At 49.8% G+C, this 24,771-nt stretch overlaps 2 protein-coding genes across 2 annotated transcripts; one reads left to right on the plus strand and one right to left on the minus strand.

Annotated features, from left to right (window-relative positions):
- Nucleotides 1-4,437: 4,437 nt before the first annotated feature.
- Nucleotides 4,438-6,458, plus strand: MARCKSL1 (MARCKS like 1). Its single transcript, XM_052811204.1, has 2 exons — nt 4,438-4,613; nt 5,084-6,458. Exons 1-2 carry the CDS (start codon nt 4,518-4,520, stop codon nt 5,696-5,698), a joined length of 711 nt encoding a protein of 236 aa, XP_052667164.1. The 5' UTR covers nt 4,438-4,517; the 3' UTR covers nt 5,699-6,458.
- Nucleotides 6,459-8,567: 2,109 nt separating this feature from the next.
- HDAC1 (histone deacetylase 1) lies at nt 8,568-24,702 on the minus strand. The gene is made up of 14 exons (XM_052811203.1): nt 24,560-24,702; nt 20,287-20,399; nt 19,738-19,855; nt 16,614-16,688; nt 15,270-15,408; nt 14,508-14,649; nt 13,221-13,313; nt 12,798-12,906; nt 12,531-12,671; nt 11,950-12,058; nt 11,714-11,844; nt 10,803-10,949; nt 10,634-10,682; nt 8,568-10,255 (listed from the first exon to the last, which is right to left on the minus strand). The coding sequence occupies exons 1-14, from the start codon at nt 24,606-24,608 to the stop codon at nt 10,228-10,230; spliced, it is 1,443 nt and encodes a 480-aa protein (XP_052667163.1). The 5' UTR covers nt 24,609-24,702; the 3' UTR covers nt 8,568-10,227.
- Between the last annotated feature and the right edge of the window lie 69 nt (nt 24,703-24,771).

Genomic DNA, 24,771 nt, shown 5'->3' on the forward strand with positions numbered 1-24,771 from the left:
ATCTCTCGCCCTGGGGACCGGGCAGGTGGTCACATCCTGAAGCTGCACCGCGGGGCCCGGGAAAGCCAAACCGCAGGCAGGCACGGCTGGTGGACACGGCAGCACGGGCAGCAGAGCAGAGGCAGACCCCGGACCCTAACCTGTGGCTACTATTTTTAGCCGAGGGCTGTTTGCAAGGGCCGTTCCCATGCCGGAGCTGCTGCGGTGGCAGAAGCCATTACCGTCCGTCCCTGCATACGGCACAGCCTGGCCACACACTCTCCCTGCTGGAATTCTCTCCCCGGAGAGATCTAATTAGCTAATTCCTTTGCTATTTATAAATCAATATGGAAATCCCTCTGCTTTATTCCCAGCACCGTTGGTTGCCCTGGCTGGGCCCCTGCTAACTCGGTTAAAATCCTCGAGCAGATGATCAGAGGCTTGTGAATGGCTCTAGATACATGAATAAATAATTGCATTAATTCTTCGTAAAGGGCTGGGGGAATACGGCGGGTGGCAGGAGCAGGGCAAGGGGCTGGGGACTGCACCCTCCTGCTCCACTCCAACCCCCTGGTGCAGGGGCTGCGCTCGCCGGTCTGCCTTGCAGCCTGTCAGCGCTTGACACCTAATAAATTAATAATCAGCACGCAGTTTAAGTAGGTCTGGAAAGTGGAAAATAACATCCGCAAAGATCTTGCGTCCCCGAGGCCTTTTAGGCAGGAGCAGCACGCAGAGAAGCAGACAGATTTGTCTGCCTGTCCATCTGCTTGAGGAGCAAACAGACCCGTAATCTGTCCGTCTGCCTGCACCCTGCAAATCCCCGTCACTTCCCGAGCAGCCAAAGCCCCGGGAGCCAGCGGAGAGCCTGTGCGGAGCCGGAGCATCCTCTGCCCCGCTCCGGTTCCCTGCCCGACGGAGCCCGACCCACGGCCAAGGCAGCAGCGGAGGGATGGGACCCACGGCAAGCGGGTCGCACTGGTTTCCACTGGGAGGGTTTGGGTCGGGGTTCGATTTATGCTGGAAACCCACCGCTGTTCACAGCAGCCGGCTTCTGCCCTCCACCCGCTCTCCCGGTGTAGCCATACCAGCCCCGGCACCTACGCGCCAGCACCATCTGCTCTGTGCCACCAACAGCCCCTGCGACACGCAGGAGAGGAAAACGGCCTCTTCCCAGGTTGAGAGCTGGAACAACCGGCCGTGGGTCTGCTCCGGGGAGAGCCACGCTCACCCCACGGAGTGCCGGGGCTCCGGCACCAGCAGCAGCTGCCGGTGTGGCCGCACCGAGCACCGCTCCTGAGCCAGCTGAGTCCTTCAGGTGCTGCTGCCATCAGCACAGGCAGGACAGACATCTGCAGCGGAGCCAGGCCTTGGAAGAGGAGGCACGCTCAGGAATCCACGGGGGAATGTGTCTATTTATAAACACCCCCCTTACACAGCGCTGCAGAAGAGGGTTTTCAAGAAAAGGCAGGATCAAGAGAGATGTGGCAACTGGGGATTCCTCGGAAATGAAAGCCGCTAGAAAACCACACGCGAGGTTTCCTGCATCACCTCTGATGGTGACGGAGAGCTGCCCCCCCAGCAGGTCTGCATCTTGACCTGTGTAATCAGGCTAAAGTTTGCCCTTTAGAGACATCGCATCTGCCTCCCATCACTCCAGCGCTGCCCGCCGATTGCTGTGGCAGGGGAGCAGCGGGGTGTAAAGCACTTTCTCCCCTCCAGCAAAACGTGGAAGAGACCTGGGCTTTGCATGGGGGTCGGCAGACAAGGGGGGGGAACCGAGCCGAGCAGCCCCAGCTGAACCAGCAGCACAGAGCACGACGGCAGCACCGCAGCCACCCCACCGGCCCCAGCCTGATAAATCCCCTCCCGAATAAGCAAGCCCGGCCACTCATCCACCCCACCACTGAAGAAAACATCTTTCCAGCAAGCAGCCTGTTTCACAGCACAGCGTACACGTTTCCATCCCCAACCCAAAGGACAGACAAAGCCACACCAGGGCTGCCACCGTCACCCCAAAGGCTGCACCCCCAGAGCCCCCTCCCAGCTCGCAGTACCCGCAGCGGGGACGGTGTAGATGGATGGTGGGTTGCCGGTGCTGCCTGACCTTAACGGTTCCCCTGTGGCTTTGGTACAGGAGGACGGGAGCGTCTCAGGGCTGTTGCAGGGATGGACAGTCTCGGACGGGTGCTGCGAAAGCTGGTGCTTGGTCAGGTTTGCTCGGCACAGCCAAAACATGCTCTTGCCGCAGCAGCGGGGCAGCATGGCTGGGTGGGATGGGTCGGGATGAGACAGGGCAGCAGCGTGAGGACTCTTTGCATTCCTGCAGAGAAGAGCCAGGACAAAATGAACCTCAGCAGAAAGACAGAAAATCACTCCCAGAAGGTGGGAAGAAAAGTCTGGGTTGGCACAGATGCTGCCCGATGCCGGACGGCTGCTGGGGCAGAGGGAAGGGCTTGCCAGCCGCGGCTCTGCTGGGTTTTGCTCCCCAGCAGGTAACAGTCGGGGACACTGGTCTGGAGGTTGCACTCAGGAACAAATGGCAGAAGCCGGAGCATGTTTACCGGCTAATTCAACACACTTGCTTAGACCGTTTGTCTTCCCAAAGCAAACAGCCTCACTACGCTCTGAAAAACGTGCTTTTAAACAGGGTACATCCTCCGTGGCTCCTTTGCAGCCCTGACGGCTGCTCGGGCAACTCTCGGTCTTGCAGACGGCCAAAGGCACGGCCGGCCGGCCCAGCAGCAGCCCGGCAGCCATTCAAAGGCTTTATCAACTGGCAACCAAAAGTCAATAAGGAAGATGCCGCCTGTTTTAATTAACAGAGAAATTTCGCTCTAACGGGGGTGAGATGATGTGTGCCGGGGCGGGGGGGAGGGAGGACAGAGACAAAACATGACCTTGTTGGCGGAGCGCACACAGCAGCACATTGTTTTCCCCTCAGAGACACTGGCCTTGATCCTGCGCGGGCTCTGCGGCGCAGCTGGGGGCTGAGGGGGGGTCCAGCCTGCCCGTGGCTGCTCCCGGGCAGGTTTGGCAGGAGCGGGGTGCCTGGAAAGCACCGGGGCTGCTGGGCTCAGGACAGGGCATTTGGGAGCGTGGTCCGCTGCAGTTGCTGGTGGGATGCGGGCTAGCCAGGGACCACCGGTGGCTTGGGCAGGCACAAAAGGGTCTCGATTTTGGGAGCCCCCAGTGAAATCAGCTGTGCCTGGGTGCCAAGGGAGCCCCTGGGAGCGAGACCCCTGCAGCCACTGCTGGCTCCACGCTGCGGCCAGTGGCTTTGGCAGCATGGGGAAACTGCAGACCCCTCACCAACATTAGCATCCACTTTGGTTTAGTCCCATTTTTTTTTCTTCTAAGCTCTCTTTTCTGGGAAAGCAAAGAGGAGGAAGACCCAGAGGGGAACTACCTACCAGTCTGTGTGTCAGGGAGCACAGTGAGGTGGAAAGCCGGGGTGTGACCCGTGGCACAACCTGTGCCCCACAGCAGAACCAACCCTCCGGGAACTGACGGGGCTGGGGTGAGCGGTACCCGGGGATAAGGAGTCCCGGGGGGTAAGGAATCCCCTCGGGTGACGGGACTGAGGCAAGCTGCACCGTGACACCGATCTGGGGGTGATGGGACTGGGATGAGTGGTACCATGGGACCCTCCCAGGGGTGTCGGGGCTGGGAGGAGCAGCACCCCAGGGGTGATGGGGCTGGGGGCAGAGGCACCCCAAGGATGTCGGGGCTGGGATGCACAGCACCCTAGGGGTGATGGGGCTGGGGGCAGAGGCACCCCGGGGGTGATGGGACGAGCAGCACGCCGGGGTGAAAGGGCTGGGATGAGCAGCACCCCAGAGGTGATGGACCTAGGGGCAGAGGCACCCCGGGGGTGATGGGGCTGGGGGCAGGGGCACCCCAGGGGTGATGGGGTTGGGATGAGCAGCACCCCAGGGGTGATGGGCCTGGGGGCAGAGGCACCCCAAGGGTGCCGGGGCTGGGAGGAGCAGCACCCCGGGGGTGATGGGGCTGGGGGCAGAGGCACCCCAAGGGTGTCGGGGCTGGGAGGAGCAGCACCCCAGGGTGTCGAGGCTGGGAGGAGCAGCACCCCAGGGGTGATTGGGCTGGGGGCAGAGGCACCCCGGGGGTGTCGGGGCTGGGATGAGCAGCACCCCAGGGGTGATGGGGCTGGGGGCAGAGGCACCCCAAGGGTGCGGGGGCTTGGAGGAGCAGCACCCCGGGGGAAGTGGTCTGGGATGCGCAGCACCCCTCTCCCCTTCCCCACCGCCTCTCCCCACCCGGGGCTGCCCCGACCTGGAGGGTCGCAGAGCCCGGGAGGGAGAACGGAGACCGTCCATACCCCCCCCACCCGCCCCATCCCCGCCGGGGCGGTGGCTCCATCCCCGTCCCCCGCCCCCGGGGCGGGCTCGACGGCGGCCCGCCCCCGCCCCCGTGCCTTATTACCGGGGCGGCGGGGGGCTCTCCCCCACTCCCTCTCGGCGCCGCTCGCCAGCCGAGCGCAGCCGCCGCGGCGGGGTCCGCCCGACGTTGCCGCATCCATGGGCAGCCAGGGCTCTAAGCCGGCCAAAGCGGAGGGCAGCGCTCCGCTGGCCGGTCACGCCGCCGTTACCGAGCCCGCCAAGGCCAACGGGCAGGTAAGTACCGGAGGGGGAGCGGGGAACCGCGCCGTGCCCCCCCCCCCCCGCCGCCGCCGGGGCGGGCGGGTAGACAGACAAAGGCAGCCGCGGCGGCTGTTTCGGTGGGGAAGGGGAAACGGTGACCCGGGGGGGGGGGGGGCCTTTTGCCCGGCGGGTACCGAACCATGCGGCACCTCCCGCTCCGGGCACCCTCCCGGTACCGGGCGGGGGGGGGGGGGGGGACACCCGTCCGCCGCCTCGCCCCGGGACCGGGCGTGGAGCGCGGGCGCCGCCCGGTGGCAGCGCACTGACACCCCCCCCGGTGTATATTCCCCCCCTCTCCATGCTCGGTGCACCCCCTTTCCCCGGCTGGGTGCCCCCCCCAAGCTGGGTGCGGGGCTTTGGGGAGGGGGTGCTGAGTCCCGGTGGTGCCTAACGCGGTGCTCCGCTCCCCCCCCTCCCTTCCTTCCCCCCCCCCCCCCCCGTAGGAGAACGGCCATTTGAGGCTCAACGGGGACATGACGCCCAAGGTGGGTGGCGAGGCGGCACCCCTGAACGGGAACGGCTCGGCTGAACCCCTCAAGGAGGAGAGCAAGGGCGAGGCGGGCGGCGGGGATGCCATCGAGCCCGCTCCCCCCACCGAAGCTGGGGACGCTAAACCCGAAGGTGCTGCGGCCCCCAAAGACACCCCCAAGAAGAAGAAGAAGTTCTCATTCAAGAAATCCTTCAAGCTGAGCGGGATCTCGTTTAGGAAGAACAAGAAAGAAGCTGGGGACTCCTCTGGGTCCTCTCCCACGGAGGACCAAGGCAAGGCGGAGGCCAAGGGAGAGGAGAACCCCGCTTGCTCGGCCGGTGGGACGGAGCCGTCGGCTCCCCCCGAGGAGGGGACAGCGGAGGAGCAGGGCAGCCCCGGGGAGAGCCGTCCCGGGCAGCAGGGAGCTGAGCCCAAGAGGGAGGATGCAGAAGCGGGGGGAAGCAAGGAGGAAGAGAAGCAGCAGGCAGGGGAAAGCCACGGGGATACAGCCAAACCAGAGGAGCCCTCAAAACCCGCGGGGACCGAGCCTACAACAGCTCCGGCGGCGGCGGAGCAGAAGGAAGAGTAGAGCCCGCTTGGCATCGTTCCTAACTTAAGACTCTTACGCCATCCTCTCCATCCTGGTAACGCCACGGACTCGCCGCCTTGCCCACACACCTCCCTTCCCACCTAGAACTGACAACTCTTTCTAAAACCGACACCCCCCCCCACTCCCCCACTGAGTTATTTCTTCCCTTCCCTGTTAGAAAGCTGGTTTGGATTCCCACCACCGTCACCACAACTTGGAGTAGTTTTACCTGAATCCTTTAAAACTGTGGAGGAAGACTCTCCTGGACATAACTGGAATTTACAGTTTGTAAGAACCCGGCTCTCACATCCCGCTCTGGTATCTCTGCTGGTCTCCTGACTGTCCCCACTCCTCCCGGCAGCCTTCGAAGCCCAGCAAGCCAGTGACTGTTCAACGGATTCTTTTTTTTCTCAGTTTACATTCCTGGTTCTGACTTCATTTAAAGTATTTTGTGCTTTTTATAGAAATCAATGGTTTAAAAGCTAATCTGGTTAGTTTTTTATAATGTCTTACTATTGGCTTAAAACCATAAAGCTTGTAAGTCCGCTGTGTTTAATTCTGCTTCTAAGGGATAACTTTTAGGGTGTGGGGTGGAGGGAGGGGGCCTGCCAGCTGTATAATGTGAAGCAACATTGTTTTCTCTGTAAATAATTTTTTAATGGCCAAAACACTTGATTTGCAATTTTCTAACTTCTAAAAAAAAAAAAAAAGCTGTATGGGCTTTCTTGTAACACTTGAAAGGAATAAATGGTGACCCCTTTATGGGTGAGCTTGAGTCCTTCTTGTCCTGGATGCCAGACAAGGGCCAGGGAAGATAGCAGTTGCTTATTTAGTTCAACAGCTGCTGCATTTAATCACTCCAGCCCTGGCTCTGCTTGCAGTTAATTGACTTGCAGCAGATGTAGAGCTACAGCCACAAAGGACTTTCTCACACAAGCCTCTTGTCGCTACCTTAGGATCACTGTTCAGCTGGCTGCTCGGTACCTGTTTTCTTAGAGATCTAACCCATTTTTTTTCCTGGTGGGGGGGGAAAGGAGAAAAAAAAGTCTTTTCTCCTAAGGAGGGGCCCAGGAGGGCTACTGGGTGAAATTCCCATTTTCAAGCTTGGTTTCTTTAATTTTAAATTTATTGGTTTTAGTGGCTTTAGAAAAGGATTGGCTCCCCTTTCCTGAAAAGACATGCTAGAGCACAACAACTATGCACTGGGAGCAAAGATTTACTTCCAAAGAGAAAATGAAGGCACAATGGCTGCCTCTCTCATTTCTCCTGTCATCTGCACAGGGATAGAGGTGATTTTTTTTTCCTGAGACAGGCGTGCAGCAGAAGGAAGGAGCACTGCCCCTCTCCAGCAGCTGAGCTTGAAGGCTACAGCCTCCATCAGAGCTCCTTCTGCCAGCTTAGGCTGCAGCAGTAGTGCACAGCCCCTCCATTTAATGGCCTGCTCCTAATTCCCAGCTAATCACCTGCCCCTGCTGTTTTGGCTGGCAAAGAAGATGGAGAAAAGCAAGGACCATTGTTTGCCCAACTGGCACCACCCTTGGCAAGGCAGGGCCTGGGGCAAGGACCATCACTGCTCTTCTGTAGCCCTCGAGGTAGGTGGGAATTGCCAAAACTCTTAGTTTCATGCACCACATCCTATCAATAGCAGGAAGGTAAAGCAAGTGACCCGTTTCCAAATGCAGCAGGGTATTCATCCCTATTCATTGGGGGGGGGGGGGGGGGGGGCAAAAAAAAATGGTATTTTAAATGTAGGCACTGTGGTCTGCAAATTATTTCTAAGATTGCTCGCAGTCTGTCATGCGAGACACAGCTGCATTGTGCCCCAGCCGAGATCCGGGGCTCAGTGCATCTGCCAGGGAGCTGCCGTACAGCATCGCGGCAGCCATTTTAAGAAACCCTGGAAGAGAGAAGGACTGCAGTTGCACATTGGCATGCGTGATCTGGCAGGGGTAACTTGAATTGTACAGTTGTTTTTGTTCAAGGAGGAGGGGATTTTAATTGTCTGCTGTGGTGAAAAAGGGTAACTTAAGTTTCCTGGAGTATTATTACAGCAATGAAAGTCAACTGTGCCACGCAAAGCTTTTTCTTAACTACAAAACCAGCAGATTTGGCTTACGAACCTTTTGTGTCCATTTCAGGTGTGATCACCACTCGGTTGCAGAATGAACCTGCTCCTAATTATATTAAAGAAATTTTTTTCACTTGAATCCCAGCCACTTTCATCCAAAAGATAGTCTCTTCCCCTAACTTACTATTCCTTTTGTAGATTAGCATTGCTTTCAGAGCATCAGCTGCGTGAAGTGCTGTAACTCCAAACAAACCACAAACCCAGTTAGCAGCAGCAATGCTGCTGGATGAGAACCCAGCTGTAATTCAGAAAAGAGACAGAAAAACCACCCCAGTGACCCTTAGTAGAAAAGTTGTGAGCAAACAAAACCCACAGTATTTTGACTTACCTTTTCTGGAGAGAAGGGTCATGAGGAGAAGTTCAAGGCTTTTTTATAAAACACAGGGGAAAAGAAAAAAAAAAAAAAGACCAAACCAAACATCTACAAAAGAAACTAAAGCAATCTTTCACATGCAGCACAGAGTACTACGTTTCAAATAAAATGCTCTGGTGGATGGCATTTAAACCAACACATCTAGCCCTCTTCCTGAAAGAGGAGGGAAAGTAATCGTGCCTCACCTCACCTTTCTTTCCAAAGCCTTACTACAGCTGTCATTTTTTGTTGTTAGGACCTACATTACATCACATCGTGATCACAACCAAGCTACTGCACCATTTTCCAGCAATGGTTCTGAAAACAAAATGAACTCCCACTCTGAGTGTTTCCTCTCAGCAGAAAGCAGTACAAACTCACACCAACCATAGAAATGTACCAGTTTTATTACAAAGATTCTCAAAATTCAAAATAAAAGCATCTTTAAAAAACCACAATATATTTCCCCCCCAGACACAAAGATACACTGATCTCTCTCGCTTCACATACAAACACTGAAGAGCAGGAGTGACACGTCACTCGGATTCAAAGAGACTAAAAAACTCACGGTGGAAAAGGGAAAAGAAGTATTTAAAAAAATAAAACATTTTAAAAATAACCTGTGTTAAGTTAGCAGCATTATTAGAGTTGAAACCATCAGCAGCGCTCCGTGGGAGGTACAGATCCTCTTATGGACAGAGGAATCCCCCTGAGAAAGGAGAGCAGCGAGTCAAAACTGCCTGCAAAACTTCTGCAAAGCATTTCACCAAAAGCTCATCTAATGATCAGTTGTACAAAACGAGATGCAAAAGAAAGGCCAGTTCTGTTCACAAAAGACCTTTGGGTGTGAGATAATGCATGGGAGTAGGAAAAGGAGTAGTTATAAAAACGTACAGAGCCCCATCTGCTGTTCCCTTATAAAGATAACAGCTCAGCTGATAAAAAGGTTTTCCATATTTACTGGCCTTGAGAGCAAAAGAGAGGAAAGGTTCAATTTGAAATCATTTGTAACTTCACTTCAGAGAAGAGTTTTTCAGTGAGCGACACACATCGACAAGAGGTTTCAGCCAGGCTCTGTTCGGTCTGGCCTTTAGACGAGTTGGGAATTTCTGCAGTGGTTTCAGCCTAGGACACAGATCAGTACTGAGAAAGCACATTACGGCACATGTAGCCGAGGGCAGAACAAACAGGAAAAGCAAAGCAGGCGGCCAAATGGGCAGTAACTCACTTCCCCCCCAAAAAGGGGCATAGGTATAGAAAAAAAGGTATAAAAATTTCATCCCTTCTCTTACTTGAGATGCATAATGCTGCCACACTAACTGGATCTGCAAGATCTTGGAAAAATGTTAACCACCACATTAGGGTGATTTTCATTTTGCATTTTCCAGATCTGCACCTGCAGGGCTCTTGGGCTGATTCACTAAAGCGCTTTTCAGACTGCTTTTAAGCTGCTTCATCTCTTTCCACAAGTTTGCTGCAGGGAGGTAGCCAACTCTATTCAAGAACTGCACTATTTGACCCTGAGAAGCGGCACCAGCTTGCAGTTACTTGCCATGGTGGAATCAAACTGAAGACCAAAGGAATAGTCTCTCACAGGCTTCGTTTGGGAACTCATATTCTCCCACCAAAAAAAAAAAAAAAAAAAAAAAAAGAAAATTGATGGCCATCTTTCCACCTAACCTGAAATGCAGATACTACTTCTACTTAAATTATTCTTTTCCAAAGGTGGTTATTTCAGAGGAGAGAGTAAAGAAAGGAAGTGATTTTTTTTTTTTAAAGACACACTAAGGAGGCAGTGGAAGGCAAGAGTGAAACTTCCCAGTCACCAAATCTGGGCAGTGCAGGTCTGTCTACTCCGCAGAATCCTCCCTATCTGCTCCCAGCGGAGTGCAGCAAGGAATAATTTACAGTTCTCAAGTCATTTATATATTTATATAGAAATATATACAGAAACATATATAAAATATAAATCCTGTGGAATGGGAGGCAACCAGAGAAGCTAACCTACGACAACTACGCACTGACAGGTACTGTCCAGCTGCAGCCATCTTAGGTGGATTTTGTCTCTTCCTTCACCCTGTGGAAGCAAGCAGTGAAGAATTTGGTTTAAACAAGCAACTTGGGCTGTGCCCAAGCTTTAACAACAAGCCAGAGCTGCAACCTTAAAAATGCTGCTTATACGGCCCATCTTCACCTAAAACTTGTAACATGTTACTGAATGCAGGCACCATATTTTTAAGCCCTTTTCCCTGAAGGCTCTCACAGCACTTTATGAGGCGCGCTGTTGTACACATGCAAACTTCTTCCCATTAAGAGCCCATGACAAAGCCATCCAAGCTACCACCTCTCTCCTTCAACCCCTCAACTTGTGCAACTTCCCACCAGGGGCATGGGTAGGTGCACAAGGAAGTACAGGCACAGCCATTTAATCACCATGCCAGGAGACAGGGCTCACCCTTTGGGTTCTGCTTTCTCCTCTTTTGCTTTTTCCTCTTCTTTCTCATCTAGGGGAGAGAAAAAAAAAAAAAAAAAAAAAAAGACACACAGTAGTACAGTAGAAAAGTACATGCCAGGCAAAGTTCCACAGAGCTGGGAGGGCTTCTAGTCCTAGCTCTCATGCGTACCTTTCTTCTCCTCTTCCTCCTTTTCCTCTTCTGTTTTCACACGCTTAGCTTTCTTAAAGTTGGCAACATTTTTGCGCCCTCCTTCCCCTTCATCTTCAGAGTCAGAGAATTCTTCATCACAGGATATTCTCTTATCGGAATTGCGGACTGAGTGCAAAGAAGATGAGAGGTTGTTTCAGCAGATTTAGAAGTCAGGAGACACCAAGCACTAACTTCTCCAAGTACGTCTACACACCGGAATGAATTAACGAGTCTACGTAAGTCAGAATTAGGCCACAATAAAAACACTGTCTTTCTACCTGCCATATCTTTTAACTCACCACTCCTAACTGCTCATGCCTAAGATCCAAGATCACATGTACAACTTGGATTAGGTACAGTGTGATGTCTAGACTTGACAGCATAAGCAGGTTAACCAACCTCGCACTGAGAAAATCTGTCTGCCAGATCTAAAGGCCATCAGCCAATCTGGATATAAACTAGCATTTTCACTGTGGAAGACAACTTCTGGCATCAAACCTGACAGTCTCCCAGAAAGTATTCTGTCATAGCATCTACATCACAGGAACTGTTTAAATTCTCACATTAAAGCATAGGTTCTCCCATTATGGAAATCATCTGGCAAAAGTGCCGTTTCTCCAAGGGAAAAGAAATCTATCAGCCCTGCAATCCCTAGCATCATTGCTTTATCTTACAAAATCAATCAGGAAGGTGGGAACAGATTCAAATTGAAGGACTCCAGAATAGAGATTTACCTAAATCATATATCCTCCTCTCTTTACTAAGGTAACTCAGTTTAGAGCCTGCACGTTTCTCCAGCTAACTGATCCTGTTCAGCTTTGGCACCCACAGGCTCTGAACAGTATGCTCCCCAGCCAGGCAATGCAACTACGCCAGAGACAAGCACATACTTGAAATGCGTTTCTCAGGATCTTCCTCCTCTTCATCTCCACTGTCTTCCTGAACAGCATCCTCAGGAATTGGCTGCATCTGGACACCAGGGGCATGAGGCAGCATGCGCAGATTCTCAAAGAGACGCTGCCTAGAGCCAGCCAGGAAAGGAACACCTCCGTCAGCAAGATGCCGCCCACGGCTGCGAAGCCCCCAGTAGAAGGTGTCAGTCTTGCAAAGAGGAACAAACACTTACTTGATCTTCTCAAGATACTCATTGGTATTCTGGTTAGTCATGTTCGAGGGACTGATGTGGAGCTTAAAGTCTGGTCCAAAGTACTCAAAATAGTCATTATATGGAAGTTCTGCAGGCAATTTAAAAAGGAATAAACACCAAATTACCACTGGATGGGTGACGAAATACCACAAACACATTGTACTTCTACGGAAAAGCACAACTGCATTTACCTAGGCATAGGGCTCTCCTAGCCCAAATTCAGATGAAAGCAGACAAATTAGCAACAGTGCAGTCAAAGCTTACTTGGCAGTTAAACACTATCAGTGCACACAAAAGTTTTCAGAAGGTCATCTCATTTCAGTAAGTCAGCAAGGCTGCTGGGTACCTTTTGCTGGAGGGGAGAGCTACGGGACTAGAATGCAAACAAGAACAGCTACCGCAAATCAGGGAATCCAAAAGCTCTTCCACAGTAATAATCAAGAGCTAATGAATCATGTTAGGGTTGCTACCTCTCCCACAGCAACATCATCTCCCTGAGCTCTGTTTCTAGAGTGTCATTGTCCCTTAGTCTTGCTTCAAAGGCTCCAGGGGAGAATTACCATTGGGAATTTCAGTGTCCAAAGCCACAGCAGTCTCATAGGTCCAGCATCTAGCCACGTTGCGGATCGTATAGCCACCTCCTCCCAGCATCAGCATAGGCAAATTAAAACTTTTTACAAACTCCACACACTTGGCATGACCTGCAGCAAAAACAGTGGGGGAAAAGGTCATAGCCTCATGGCAGAAGAGGAACAAACTCTTCAATGAAATCTAATTATATCAGTTATGCCAGTTCAACACAGGCACTGTACAGTAGGTACTCTTACCTTTGATGGTCAGATTAAAACAACCCAGCCTGTCCCCTGACAGAGAATCTGACCCACACTGCAAGACAACTGCGCTAGGCTGGAACGTCTCCATCACTTTAGATATCACCTAAACAAGAAACCCGTTGTTACACACTCTCCACAGGACAGTGTCACAGCAACACAGTAATGTCCATGTCAGCAAGTGACATGAAGACATCCCTAGTGTTCCCACAGCTGCTGACTCCCCTATATTGGTAACACTGAGGCTCTTGCGAAGAGAAGCTTACTGACGACAGGCTGCAATTGTTAGGGAGGAATACAGCCCCTGAAAAATCTTTTCACCGAAGACTGAATCAATCTCCCCAAAGAACGGCTCCATGAGCCACCCAGTGACAAAGTATGATCCACAAAGAATCACTCAGCAAAGATGTCTTCACTTACCGGCTTGAATATTGCTTCATAGGACTCATCATCAATTCCGTCCCGGAGAGGATAGTTGACAGCATAGTACTTGCCTTTGCCTGCACCAATATCCTATTAGAGTGAAAGACAGGAGAGACCACAAGTCACCAGAGAACCAACTGCAACACATAAATTGTGCTCCAAATTAGGAAGAGAAGTCTGGGATTCCATCGGTGTAATCCAAATGTAAGCCTAGGCTCTCACAGACAAATACTGTCCTGGCAGAAGGCAGCAAGAGTCAGCTGACTCTAACAGCAGCTTATTTGGCATAATTGGGTGCATTTGGCCCTCAGTGTTCAGAGAAGAAAAATCTACTACTACATGTTGCTCTGAGCGCACAGGCTCTCATTTCACTGGCAAAAGCCACTTTCTTACATAGCAGTAAAACTGGCAGCCAAAATTCTAGTTCCAAACCTGTACACTGCAGAGATGTACAGCTCGACATACCAGTTTGGGCTGACCATGCAGTCTAGTAACTGAAGGAATCTATTTTTTTTTTTAAATAATATATATATTTTTACGTTTCCATTATCTCTCTCATACCCAAGTGTTTTCTTAAAAATAGGTATTTCCTTTATGGTGCAGAGTGGCTGCACCAGGGAAGAATGCTGCAGCTGCACACAAGTTCACATCACCAGCACCAAACTCTGGGCAGGGCTGAAAAAATACAAGTCACAATTGGAAGACAAAAGAATTTAGATAAGAAAAATGTAATTCCACTAAAAAGCATATAAAAAGAGGTAAAGAACCTTTCACCCCCGAGAACAGCATTTTGGCAATGTCAGAAGTCGCAAAGTGAACCACACCTGTACCTAACCTGAAAGAGTGCCACAGTTAACACCACGATTCATTAACATGCAGAACTGACTCACAGGAGGAAATGCCAACAAGATAAACCAACACACACAGAAGTACTCCCTCATAAACTTTCACCCAAAAGCTTGTGTGACCAAGCTTAGTTTGCAAGTAGCTAGAGATGACCAACATGCCATCTTCAGAGTCACTTTTCTGAGCATAATCCCACCAGAAGGCTGCTAAGAGACTGATATCAAAGCCTTGGTTTTATTACTACACAGGATCACAGGAACAAAGCACCCACTCCAAGAGCCGAGCCAGCTGCCTCACACCTTTGCCCTCAGAAAAAGGATGCCACTTTGAGAGCAGAAAAACCCAGGAGAGCAGTGATTTTAGTTAAATTAGTATAACAGCAAACAGATGGAAAAGACCAAATTTCAGAGTAATTTTCTGCTAAGCCTTCATTCTCACCCGTAGGTCCCCTGTTCCTGGGAAGTATTCTCCGTACTTATGAAAGGACACGGTCATGACACGGTCTGTGGTATAAAAGGCTTCCTCCACGCCATCTCCATGGTGAATATCAATGTCAATATAGAGCACTCTCTGGTGATACCTAGGATCAGAAAGGAGTCAAAATACTGCATTTCTTCAGAGCAGAAACTGCCTTCACCTGCAGAGCAAATGGGAGGAGAACAAGGAACTTGGTGCTAATCCCCAGGCTGCACAGCTACCGGGCAGCTCTCTCACCAGAGTCTACAAGCAAAAGTGCAGCAGAGAACAGACATGTGCCTTGGTCAGCAGCGGAAAAGAACCACAGAGGAAAATAAAGTGGCTTTTGCTGCTGCAACTGATCTTTGAAGGCAGACTCAACTCAGTTTATTCAGATTCAACCAACAGACTGCATTTTTATGTCCTAGCCTCCCATTGAGGTTTGCCTTGAGCCAAAAGCTGTCACATATTACAGCTGTGCCCCCTTTTCCAGGGTGGGTGGTAGAGAGAAGGACCTAAGAGCAACCACACAATGCTCCAAGCCTTCTGCCTCCTGCATAGTGCCACCATTAGACATACCCCTTCGGGAGAGAGGGTACCACAAAGATAGCTGATTAAGCCCTCCTGGGAAAACACAGCTAAAAAAAAAACAACAAAAAGAAAAGACTGGGAAGAAAGCACTAAGGACTGAGAGGAAATGCAGCAGAAAGGACAAACAAAAGGGGTAAATAGTACTGCCCTTACTTTAGGAGCTCCAAGATAGCTAAGACGATATCGTTAACATAACAGAAGCCAGAAGCCTCTGACTTCTTAGCGTGGTGAAGGCCTCCCGCCCAATTCACAGCAATATCTGTCTGTTGCTTGTTCAGCTTCACAGCACTGGCTGTTGGGAGAAGAATTACAAAATGTTAGCACAAGAGCAAAGGCCCCATGACAGAGACTGAGGGGTAAAGTACTGGTCCCTTACAATCACATCATTGCTTATGTGTGCATTTGGGTACTTTACAAAGCACAAGCCCAAGGGTTTAACACTGGATGTCTCAACAAACTAACAAGAGACAAGGGAAGAGAAATGCAGGCTCTGTTTTGCCTGCACACACTTTTCACTGCTTCCCACTTTTGCCTCAGAGCATGAAATCTGCACAAACAAGTCCACAGCATTCTAGCTGGGGTCACAGTTGAAGACAGTCTAGATTTCTCAGTGCCCTGAACAAAAGATTTTAATGAAAGGTTTTATCCAACGTATATTTAGGTCATTCACTGAACATGCATTTAGGCAAAGGAAGTTCTCTTCCCCCAGCCCCTTCATAAACTTTCTGCAAATTCTGCAAGTCTCCTGGGATCAAAACAAATGATATATTCTGTGGAATCAACAGCCGTGGGACCAGAGAGCATAGAGCTACTTCAAAAAATGCTGCAGTCAGTACTTGTACGTACTGCTGAACTACGTTACAGGAAATAAAGACTTCTAGATGTCATTGTGGGAGTAGCAGCCACAAAGCTTTAACGCCTATGTACCCTAACACAGTTCCGCAATACCGGTCTTTCTGCAACAAAGTATTTGAAAATAGTGAAAGCATTTAAAATGTTCCAGCTTTCAGGGAGCTTACTGAAACCTTTCAGGTTCTATTTTGCCTCATGTCCAGAGACAGTGGCTTCTTGTTAAAAACAACAGATAAAGTAACTCTTTTCTTTCCTTTCCAAGTTACGCCTGCCCAGAGCAAGGTTTTTACAACTTTTTTTTCTGTAAAGCTCACGTTGATTTTTTTTATTAAACCCCTGTTGCTGCTGCGGTTTTGTTTTAACTATCACTGGCAATGTTGTTATACCACTTACAGAGTCCTTCACATATTCAGCAAAGTAACCCAGACTAGTGAAGATATGCTTAACAAATGTAGAGGGATCTGTCAATATGCAAGGCTTGAACTCTCACATGGGAAGAAATCTGGATCTAATTATTAAGGAAATCAGAAATAGGTTCACAGGGCTTCCCCACCACCACCTACAACCATTTATTTCCTAGACAGAACTACATTACACACATCTGCTTAAGAGAAAAAGAAAAGAACATACAACTTGTGAGCTTACCAACTGAGCCTCCAGCAGAGAGCTGACAAAACTCAAACAACCCATCAAACACAGGGCAGTCTTCCCCAACATTAACTTGAAAAGAATACAACAGAGTTTGTAAGACAAAACTACAAATAAATGGCAAAGCTTATACCACCAGTCTGATTTAAAAAGCTAACCAGATAAGCGATCAAAAGTTTTAAACAACAAAATACCATGCAGAAATAATAAAACGTTAAGGTAATCAACCTGAGGATTGCCTGATGAGGCAAAAAGGTCGTTGCTGTAGGGAAGATGCTCCTGACTCGTAAGAAAACAGGAAAGCAGGTCCCAGGAGCTCTGGCGAAAGCGGCACGCCATCTACCGGGGTGCGCTACGAGGGATCCCGAAACCAGTCAATCGTGTCGGAAAATGAGTGGGCAGAGAGGAGATGCTATCAGAGCTGTGTAATACCGATACACATCCTCAGCAGCAACTCAAGTGGCGCTCGTTGACGTAGCACATTGACAGTATTCTGCTCTGCTCCGGCAGCACATGCTGGTCACCACGAGCACACGCAGGCTGTGCAAAATGGGGGCCAGCACCCCTCACTGCCCCGCATGGGCCACGCTGCAGCCCTGCTGCCTGGGCACTGTGCCTTCTGAGGGGGAACGTTGCTGTTTCTGACTACAGAGCTGACACCGAGCTCCATTACACAACCCCACAGCAAGTGGGAAAGGTTTTTGCGTCTGTTTCCTGCTGTATTGTTGATGAGGAGTTCAGAAAGCAAACAGTGCCAGCGCTGCAGGAGAAAGTGGGGAGATGGTAGATAGTGGCGCATACTGGACCAGAAGTTTACATCTACATCTGTTTTGTTACACTTTGTACATTCCTTTTACTTCACACTGGACAGTCAGTTTTTAAGTTCTCAGCAGTACTGTAGTTTCGGCCTGGATAAATTTCTACTGTAAACTGTTCCACAATTACAAATAAAAACAGTAACAAAAGACTTGTATTGAATCTAGATTTTGCAAGATTTGGTTTAACAAACAAACAAAAATTTGTATTTTTGTAACAACAACTGTAGAATGTTTACTCCTGTGCTTAATGAGAAAAGCACAAACAGCACAGTTCTTGCAGCATTAGAAACTCGTCAGCGCACAGTCTTCACAAAGACTGTGTGATAAGGGAGTTTGAATGGTCCCAGTTCGGGACAGGGATCTCCGAGAAGGACAATACCCATCAGGAGACCCAGAAGGAAGCAATTGTTCCCACTTTCCAATTGTTTCAGCAGGGCATGGCAACTGGCGGAGTTTGAATAATCAACTCAAAGAGGTGGTGGGAAGCTTTCCCTGTTAAGTGAGGAGAATTTAAGTCATCAATTTCTGCATGCTTCCCATTACAACAAATTAAACTTCTTGCCCTTTAGGTTATAGAGTAGTCCTCCCAAGTCCTCAGGCAGGCAACACGACATTAGCAGAATGAAATTAGAGACTGTTCATTACCTTTACTGCCCCTCAGAACTTTGTGGGCAGCTCTGAGTATTTGAGGGCATCCCCCTGCTATACCTGTCAAAGGCAGGAGCTGCTGGGTAAACAGAAGCCAGTTGGGCTTTTTCCCACCAGGAGAGTCAAAGCAGCTAGGACTACTAAGGAGGGATATTAATAATAGGGGTCAATCACTTGACTATAGGCATAAAGCTCTGGTGGAAGATGAGAGGCAGATGCTCCTTCTTCCTTGCAGTGGGTGAGGAGCTTCCTATCTGGGAGAGTGCAACCAGAGAGAGCCCAGCATTAAAGGTGGATACATTCTTATGGAAATCATAGCAGCTATCCTTCCCTCAAAAGAAAAGCTGAAGCACCGGGCAGGCTATGAAGACCTGCCACTGTACTTGGGAGCGGTGACCTTGTCTCCTATATCCCTAACCTCTGTTCTGAGCCTCCTGTGCTAGTTCTCTAGCTACACAGAGGCCACTATTTTGCAGGTCTCATTGAAGAAAAGCTCTGTCCTCCGCATATTTAAGATTAATTTTCATATTTTTGCCTCCTTCAGGTAAAAATAGTTCTGTGGAAGTACAGTACAGAAAATGTTGACTACCAGAGAAAGCAGAGTGGGTGTTTATGAGCTGTATCTGCTTCAGGGGTAAACAGTTCAGTTTGTGTAAATATGGACTTTGGTACATGTCATTTGGTGTACTAAGGCATATCATTTACTGTAGGAAGTCTTTCAATGTATATTACTCATGAACCATATTTACCATTCCTCTTACATGCTTGTGCCTTAACATCTGTCCCCTTCAGCTCATACCAGATTTCCAAGTGTCTCTACTTCAGACTCCAGACCCGTATTTCTTCTAAATTGGAGATTACACTTACTCCACATAAATGAACCCCATGGCCTAACAACTTTTTTCTGCTCTAAAGGATTGCAGTGTGCAAGACCAAAATACTGTTTAAATGACCCTTGAGCCTTCCCCACTATTTGTCTATACTTGCTAGAAATCTAGTTTGCCGCAGTCATTGCCAAAGAACATCAACTCAGAATTGCAGAGACCAAAAAAAAGGTTTCTGTAACACTGAAGTCACCATTAAAGAGCCCTTCTGCAGACTGTAGAGGTTAGAGCAAGAGATTAGCTCACAAAATAAACCTTTCTAACACAAAGTGGACAGGTATTATCGTGCATCTCAACCCTTCCCCACTTCCAAACAGCCATTGCCCTGAAAAAATCCTTCAGAGTTACTGCAGATTTTGGACACAATTGATGAGTTGGGGTTTTTTTGTTTGTTTGTTTTAAATATACAACCCTTTCCCACCTCAATACCTCTGGTTAAAGATAAGCGATAACACAAAATACATGCAGCTCAAAAATGGAGTAGTTCAGTCATCTCTGAACCAGAAAGGTTTCCACCAAAACACAAGACCAAAAAAAAGACAGCCAGGTCAAAGGGTTTTTCCTCAGCTCTTTCAGCATATTGGCTTGAGAGAAGGACCCATTTTTAAAATGCTTGATTTACCAGAAAAATCAAAAACAAAGTCAGGAGAAAGACAATTTTCCATGGTTCTTCCTACTCTTTTTATCACAAACCTCTAAAGTTGGCCTAGGATTCCCAGAACCACAAATTTTAACATTGGCAGGAACTACAGCACTACACGCATAGCTTACATCTTTGCATCTGCTTGCTGTACTCAGACATGTTATCTGGACGAATAGATCTCAGAAATTTTATGTAGTCATCACTGTGGTACTTGGTCATTTCTTCTGCATTTGCCTTGTGAGGGCGCTGCAAGGACAAAAAAAGAGCAAGGCTTGTTTTGAAATATCTCTCTCCCTAATTCCCATTTCCAATCTCAGATTTACTCCCAGGAACAGCAAAAAACTCAAAACAGCAGCATTAAACAAGAGAAACTTTTTCTCAAAGGCAAGAATGCCACTACCAGAAACTGGAATGTATTACATATCTAGACAAAGAAAATATTGAAGTTAAGGGAGAAGAGCAAATTCTCCAGTCTCCAGAACTTATTTGAGGCAAAGAACATCCCACCACAAGCAATCAGAAGAAAGCTGAAATACATCAGCACAACTGTTTGGGTTTTTTTCTCCTCTTTGGCTCGTCAACAGAGAACTTCTGTGTCTGAAGCATCAAAATTAAAACCTGACACGTGACTAAGATCTTTCATGTATATTTCTCTTCATGACCAGCCCTACACTTACATATATCTCCATCTTCCTGTAGAGGCCATAGTTCAGCAGCAGGTTGTGGGTCATCCGGATCCTGTGGGGTTTCATTGGATGTCCTTGGCCATAATAATAGTTTCCAACATCACCTGGGAGCAGAAAGGATTTTGTTACACCAGAGAAAACTATTAATTCCTTCAAACAGAGTCACAGCCAATCCACAAAAGCCATCAGGTCATCTGTCATTTTATTTGTCCTTCAGCAGTGCATCTGTTCACAGGGGATAGGGTCTCCCATCTTGTTCACACAGCTATCTCCATGGATTCAGAGAAGTTCATCCCCGACTCAAGTAAGACAGATATTTGGAAATCAGGGTATGTCCAGACAAGGAATTTTTTAACGCCAGTTCTGGGGAAGGCAATCCAGGTAGAGTCTGAGCAACTAACATCACACTGCACAAGAGGAGGGAGCTCCAGCTTTCTTGGACAGAAGGAGCTTTGGGCACCACATCTGTGTGTCCTCACTCAGCAAATGACAGCTCTCCAATGTCCTCTCCAGGCAGTTCAGGTCCACAGTGATATCTCACCTTTACAGAGCTCACACATTTCACCAAGAAATGCAGCCGCACTCTGAGCAGAAACCCGCACGCCAAGAGGCATGCAAGTTTAATCCCGGCTCAGACAATGACTCATCAGATGGAGCACATAGCCTCTTTGCCTCAGTTTCTTACTATTTAACTAACAGAAACAAGATACAAAGCAGCTAATTCTGTCAATAAGCAAACACCAGCACAGCTGTAGTTTTACGGCTTCTCAGTCATTTTCACCCTTTATTATTGCTTGAAAGGCTTCAGAAGAATCCCAGTCCCTACCAATCACATACCCACACAGATGCACCTGACGAGATATCCTATGGGCACCAGCGTTAACGAAGTTACGTTCCTGCAAATACATCCCACAGGTCATCTCCCCATGCGGATTTTTTCCTACCAAGAAAAAGCTGAGCTCATCCTGCACTCTCCCACAGTAGGCACAGCTAACTGTCCTCTCCCAGAGTACTTATTTCCATGACACTTACAGAAATTTAACTTTCAGATTTCTGCCTCCTGCCTGATTTGGCTGTGAGACGCACAGACTCCAAAGTTGCCAAGAGCAGGAAACACGCAGACAGCCACATGCAGCAGCAGTATCGCGCAAGCCTCATTTTCTTGGGAAACCAGACTAAGTTGTTCATGTAGTTGTACAACTCCCGATCAGTTTAAGCAGCAGGACATCCAATCCGGTCTGGCTGGTGACTCAGTTGGGAGTATTAATATTTCATCACCAATCTTAACATTCAGGAGAAACTGCTACTTCCTCACAGCACGCAGCTGTAGTTTTTCCTCCTGTGGACACAGCTCTGTTTTCAGTCAAAGTAGATGCAAACGGTGCAAATCCCAAACCCAAACAACACTGCTGCTGGAGTTTACCTGTCCATAGCACTTCAGTGAAATGGGGTGTTCTTTGCACAAAGGTATTTTACTGGGGCAACTATCCCTACAGTAAAATCAGGTTAAATCAAGCTTTGGGGAATTCAGTAAGAGATGCTCAAGACCCTATCTAGAAAATACAAGCACAAAACTACATGAAGCTTTGAAAAATCATCATCTTCACCTCAGGCTGTCAGTGAAATGCCCTGGGCAAACCCTGACTTCCAGAGCCTGTTCATGTTCACTCTGCTAAACACATCCCACCACGAGTCCTACAGAGCAGCAGACGAGCTTGTCTGCTCATGGATGTCAGTGCAGATTAAGAATGTGTGAACTTAGCAGATACCTCTTCCTGTCTGCTAGGGTTAAGCAAGTCCTTACATAGGGAGCTAATAAAGGAGAAGTTACTGTTCAAGTTCAAACCCTTGCACACACCCTCAGCACCCCTCAGAATTTCCATGAAGGACCCTTACAATACCCAATTACCTTTTCCCCAGCCTCTGCATCCCACCTAGACACTTCCCTGCAGCTCAGGTTCCTTCTCCAGCACAGGATGCCCTCCCGCCATCTGAAATGCATGGCTCAAGGAAGAGACCCACACGCCATCTGAAACAGTGCCCAGGGACCTCCCTTCGGGGAATTACTGCACTAGATTGCTCTGCTCTAACTGCCCTGCATGGAAAATAAAAGCCCCTGACAAACTAGCCTCCCGCAACTGCAGATTATGCCTTTCCCAACAATAAAAGCACACTTTCACCCTAGGACACGCTGTGGATGTTTGCCAGCCACTCGTAAAAGAGCAGTGGAAAGAAGGCACTAAAACCTCACCACAGAGTAAATTAGTGAGGGCAGCTACAGACAAGAGCATATAACGCTAACTTCACGTAGTTATTGTGCAATAAAGACTACAAGGATAGCATCACTGCTTAGCATTTTCAAACAAAATTACTGGTTATTTCATATTTAAGACATCATCACGTGCCTTTAAAGATTATAGCTTGTTCACAAACTGACAAGTTTCTTTCTGAACACGTTATATTCCAAGGACAGGGATAAGTTTGGACATAGAGACCATGTTTTTCCAACACCCAGGTTGTATGCACATGTATGGCATTCTGGCACTCCCTGCAAGCACCCTTCAAGTTTAAACTAGGCATTTTAGGGCCAGGGCTCCACCATCCCCTTGTATATTTTGATATGACGGGTGTTGTGCAGAGATCAGTTGTGTGGTGAAACTGGGCTCAGTTTAGCTGCACCCAGAGCTCTAATCCAGACTCCTCCTCGCCCTGCCCTCCCAAAGACACAGGCTGAGTCAGAGACCCCACAGGACTGTCATTACAGGTTGCAAACATACCGCTTAGATTTACTTCTCTAGAGAAATGAAAGCCCTCACTATATGCCTGACACATACGGCAGTTTAAAAGAGTCTGCTTTACTGCTTGAACGCTGAGCACATCCATTTACCAGGAAAAAGTAGCGAGAAAAAGTTTTTATTTGATTTCACAGACTAAAAACCACGATGAAATAGAGAATTGCACAATGCCTTTCACAGAGAGTGATCACAGACTCTATTAAAATGAGCTCGCCCATCACCGACGCACCAAGCCACCCCTCCAAAGGGGAACCAGTTGTGAACGTGCAGAGGTGACGTGACTGTGATTTCTCTCACAGACTACGGGGTAGAAGTGGGGAAGCCGACAAGATACCCAGCTTGGGATTTGGCCAGCTCTAACACCCCGTTACTTCCCTACCCCAACAGGATGATTATATAGCCCCAAAGCAGTGCCTCCCCAGCCTCGTAACAGAAAAAAAACGCCAACAAAAAAACCCCACCAGTCTACAATCCAGCCAAGTTCAGAGCCAGAACTAAACAATGCTCCTAGACACAGGAACTCCCTACAAACAACCACGCAGTCTGTCTGGCTCCTAACTTCTTTGGGTTTGTTCCTTGCTTGACAGCAACACCGCTGACCTAAATGGGAGCTTCAAGAGTGCCTCTTCCTCTTAACGTGGCTCAAGGAAGCTTCATCTCCCACAACGCGTCCCATCCCCCAGCACATCCCAGAGTGCTCCTCATCCTCCCAGAAACCTTCTTCAGCATCTCAGCACAGCTCCCAGAGCCTCTCTTGGCCTTATACCCCTCTCCCTATCCTGGACCCTTCACAGCCTTTCCCCACCTCCAAAGTCCCTAGGTCTCCAGACCTCCCCATCCTATTCTACCCCCCCCCCATCTCCCCCAATACTGCTCCCCTATCTTTCCCCCCACTCTTCCCCTTCTCCTCTCCAGTGCTCCCCCATATCCCCGCCATGCTCCCCCATGTCCTTCCTATGCCCTCCAGTGTCCCCCATTCCCCCCGACCCCCCATCATCCTGCCCCCACACCCCTACTGCTCCCTGCCCCCCCCCCGGGCAGCCCCCAGCCCTCCCCTGTCCCTCAGCGCCCCCAATTTCCATCCCTCCATCCCCCAGTGCAGCCCTCCAGTGACCCCCATTACCCCTCCCACCACCCTCAAGGCAGCCCCCAGCCCAGCCCCGCTCCCCAGTGACCCCCCCACTACCCTCAGCCCCCCCCCCTCAGAGCAGCCCCCACCCCCCCGTCCTCCAATGACCCCCCCATTACCCTCCCCCAGCCAACCCCTCACCCCCCCCATCCCCAGTGACCCCCATTACCCGCCCAGTGCAGCCCCCATGACCTCCCCCAGCGCCTCCCATTGCCCTCCTCACCCCCCCGCCCCCTCCCCCACCCCCAGCACCGCCTCCCCTCCCCCCCCCCCGGTGCAACACCCCCCCCGGCCCGGCGACCCCCGTGGCCGCCCCCGTCGGTGCCTCGCAGCCCCTCACCGTCGTAGTAATAGCAGACTTTCCGCTTGGTCCCCTGCGTCAGCGCCATTTTCCTGCCTCCCCACAGCGACAGACCCTACCGCCGCCCCGCGCAACCCAACCCGGCCCGGCCCGCCCCGGGGCCCGGGCCCCGCCGCCCCACTTGCTCCGCCCCCGCACTGCCCCCGGCCTATCGGGGAGGGGGGCTCCGCCCCCTCCCGCCCGCCGACCAA

This window comes from Harpia harpyja, chromosome 16 (assembly GCF_026419915.1).
Source record: "Harpia harpyja isolate bHarHar1 chromosome 16, bHarHar1 primary haplotype, whole genome shotgun sequence".
Taxonomy (NCBI): Eukaryota; Metazoa; Chordata; class Aves; order Accipitriformes; family Accipitridae; genus Harpia; species Harpia harpyja.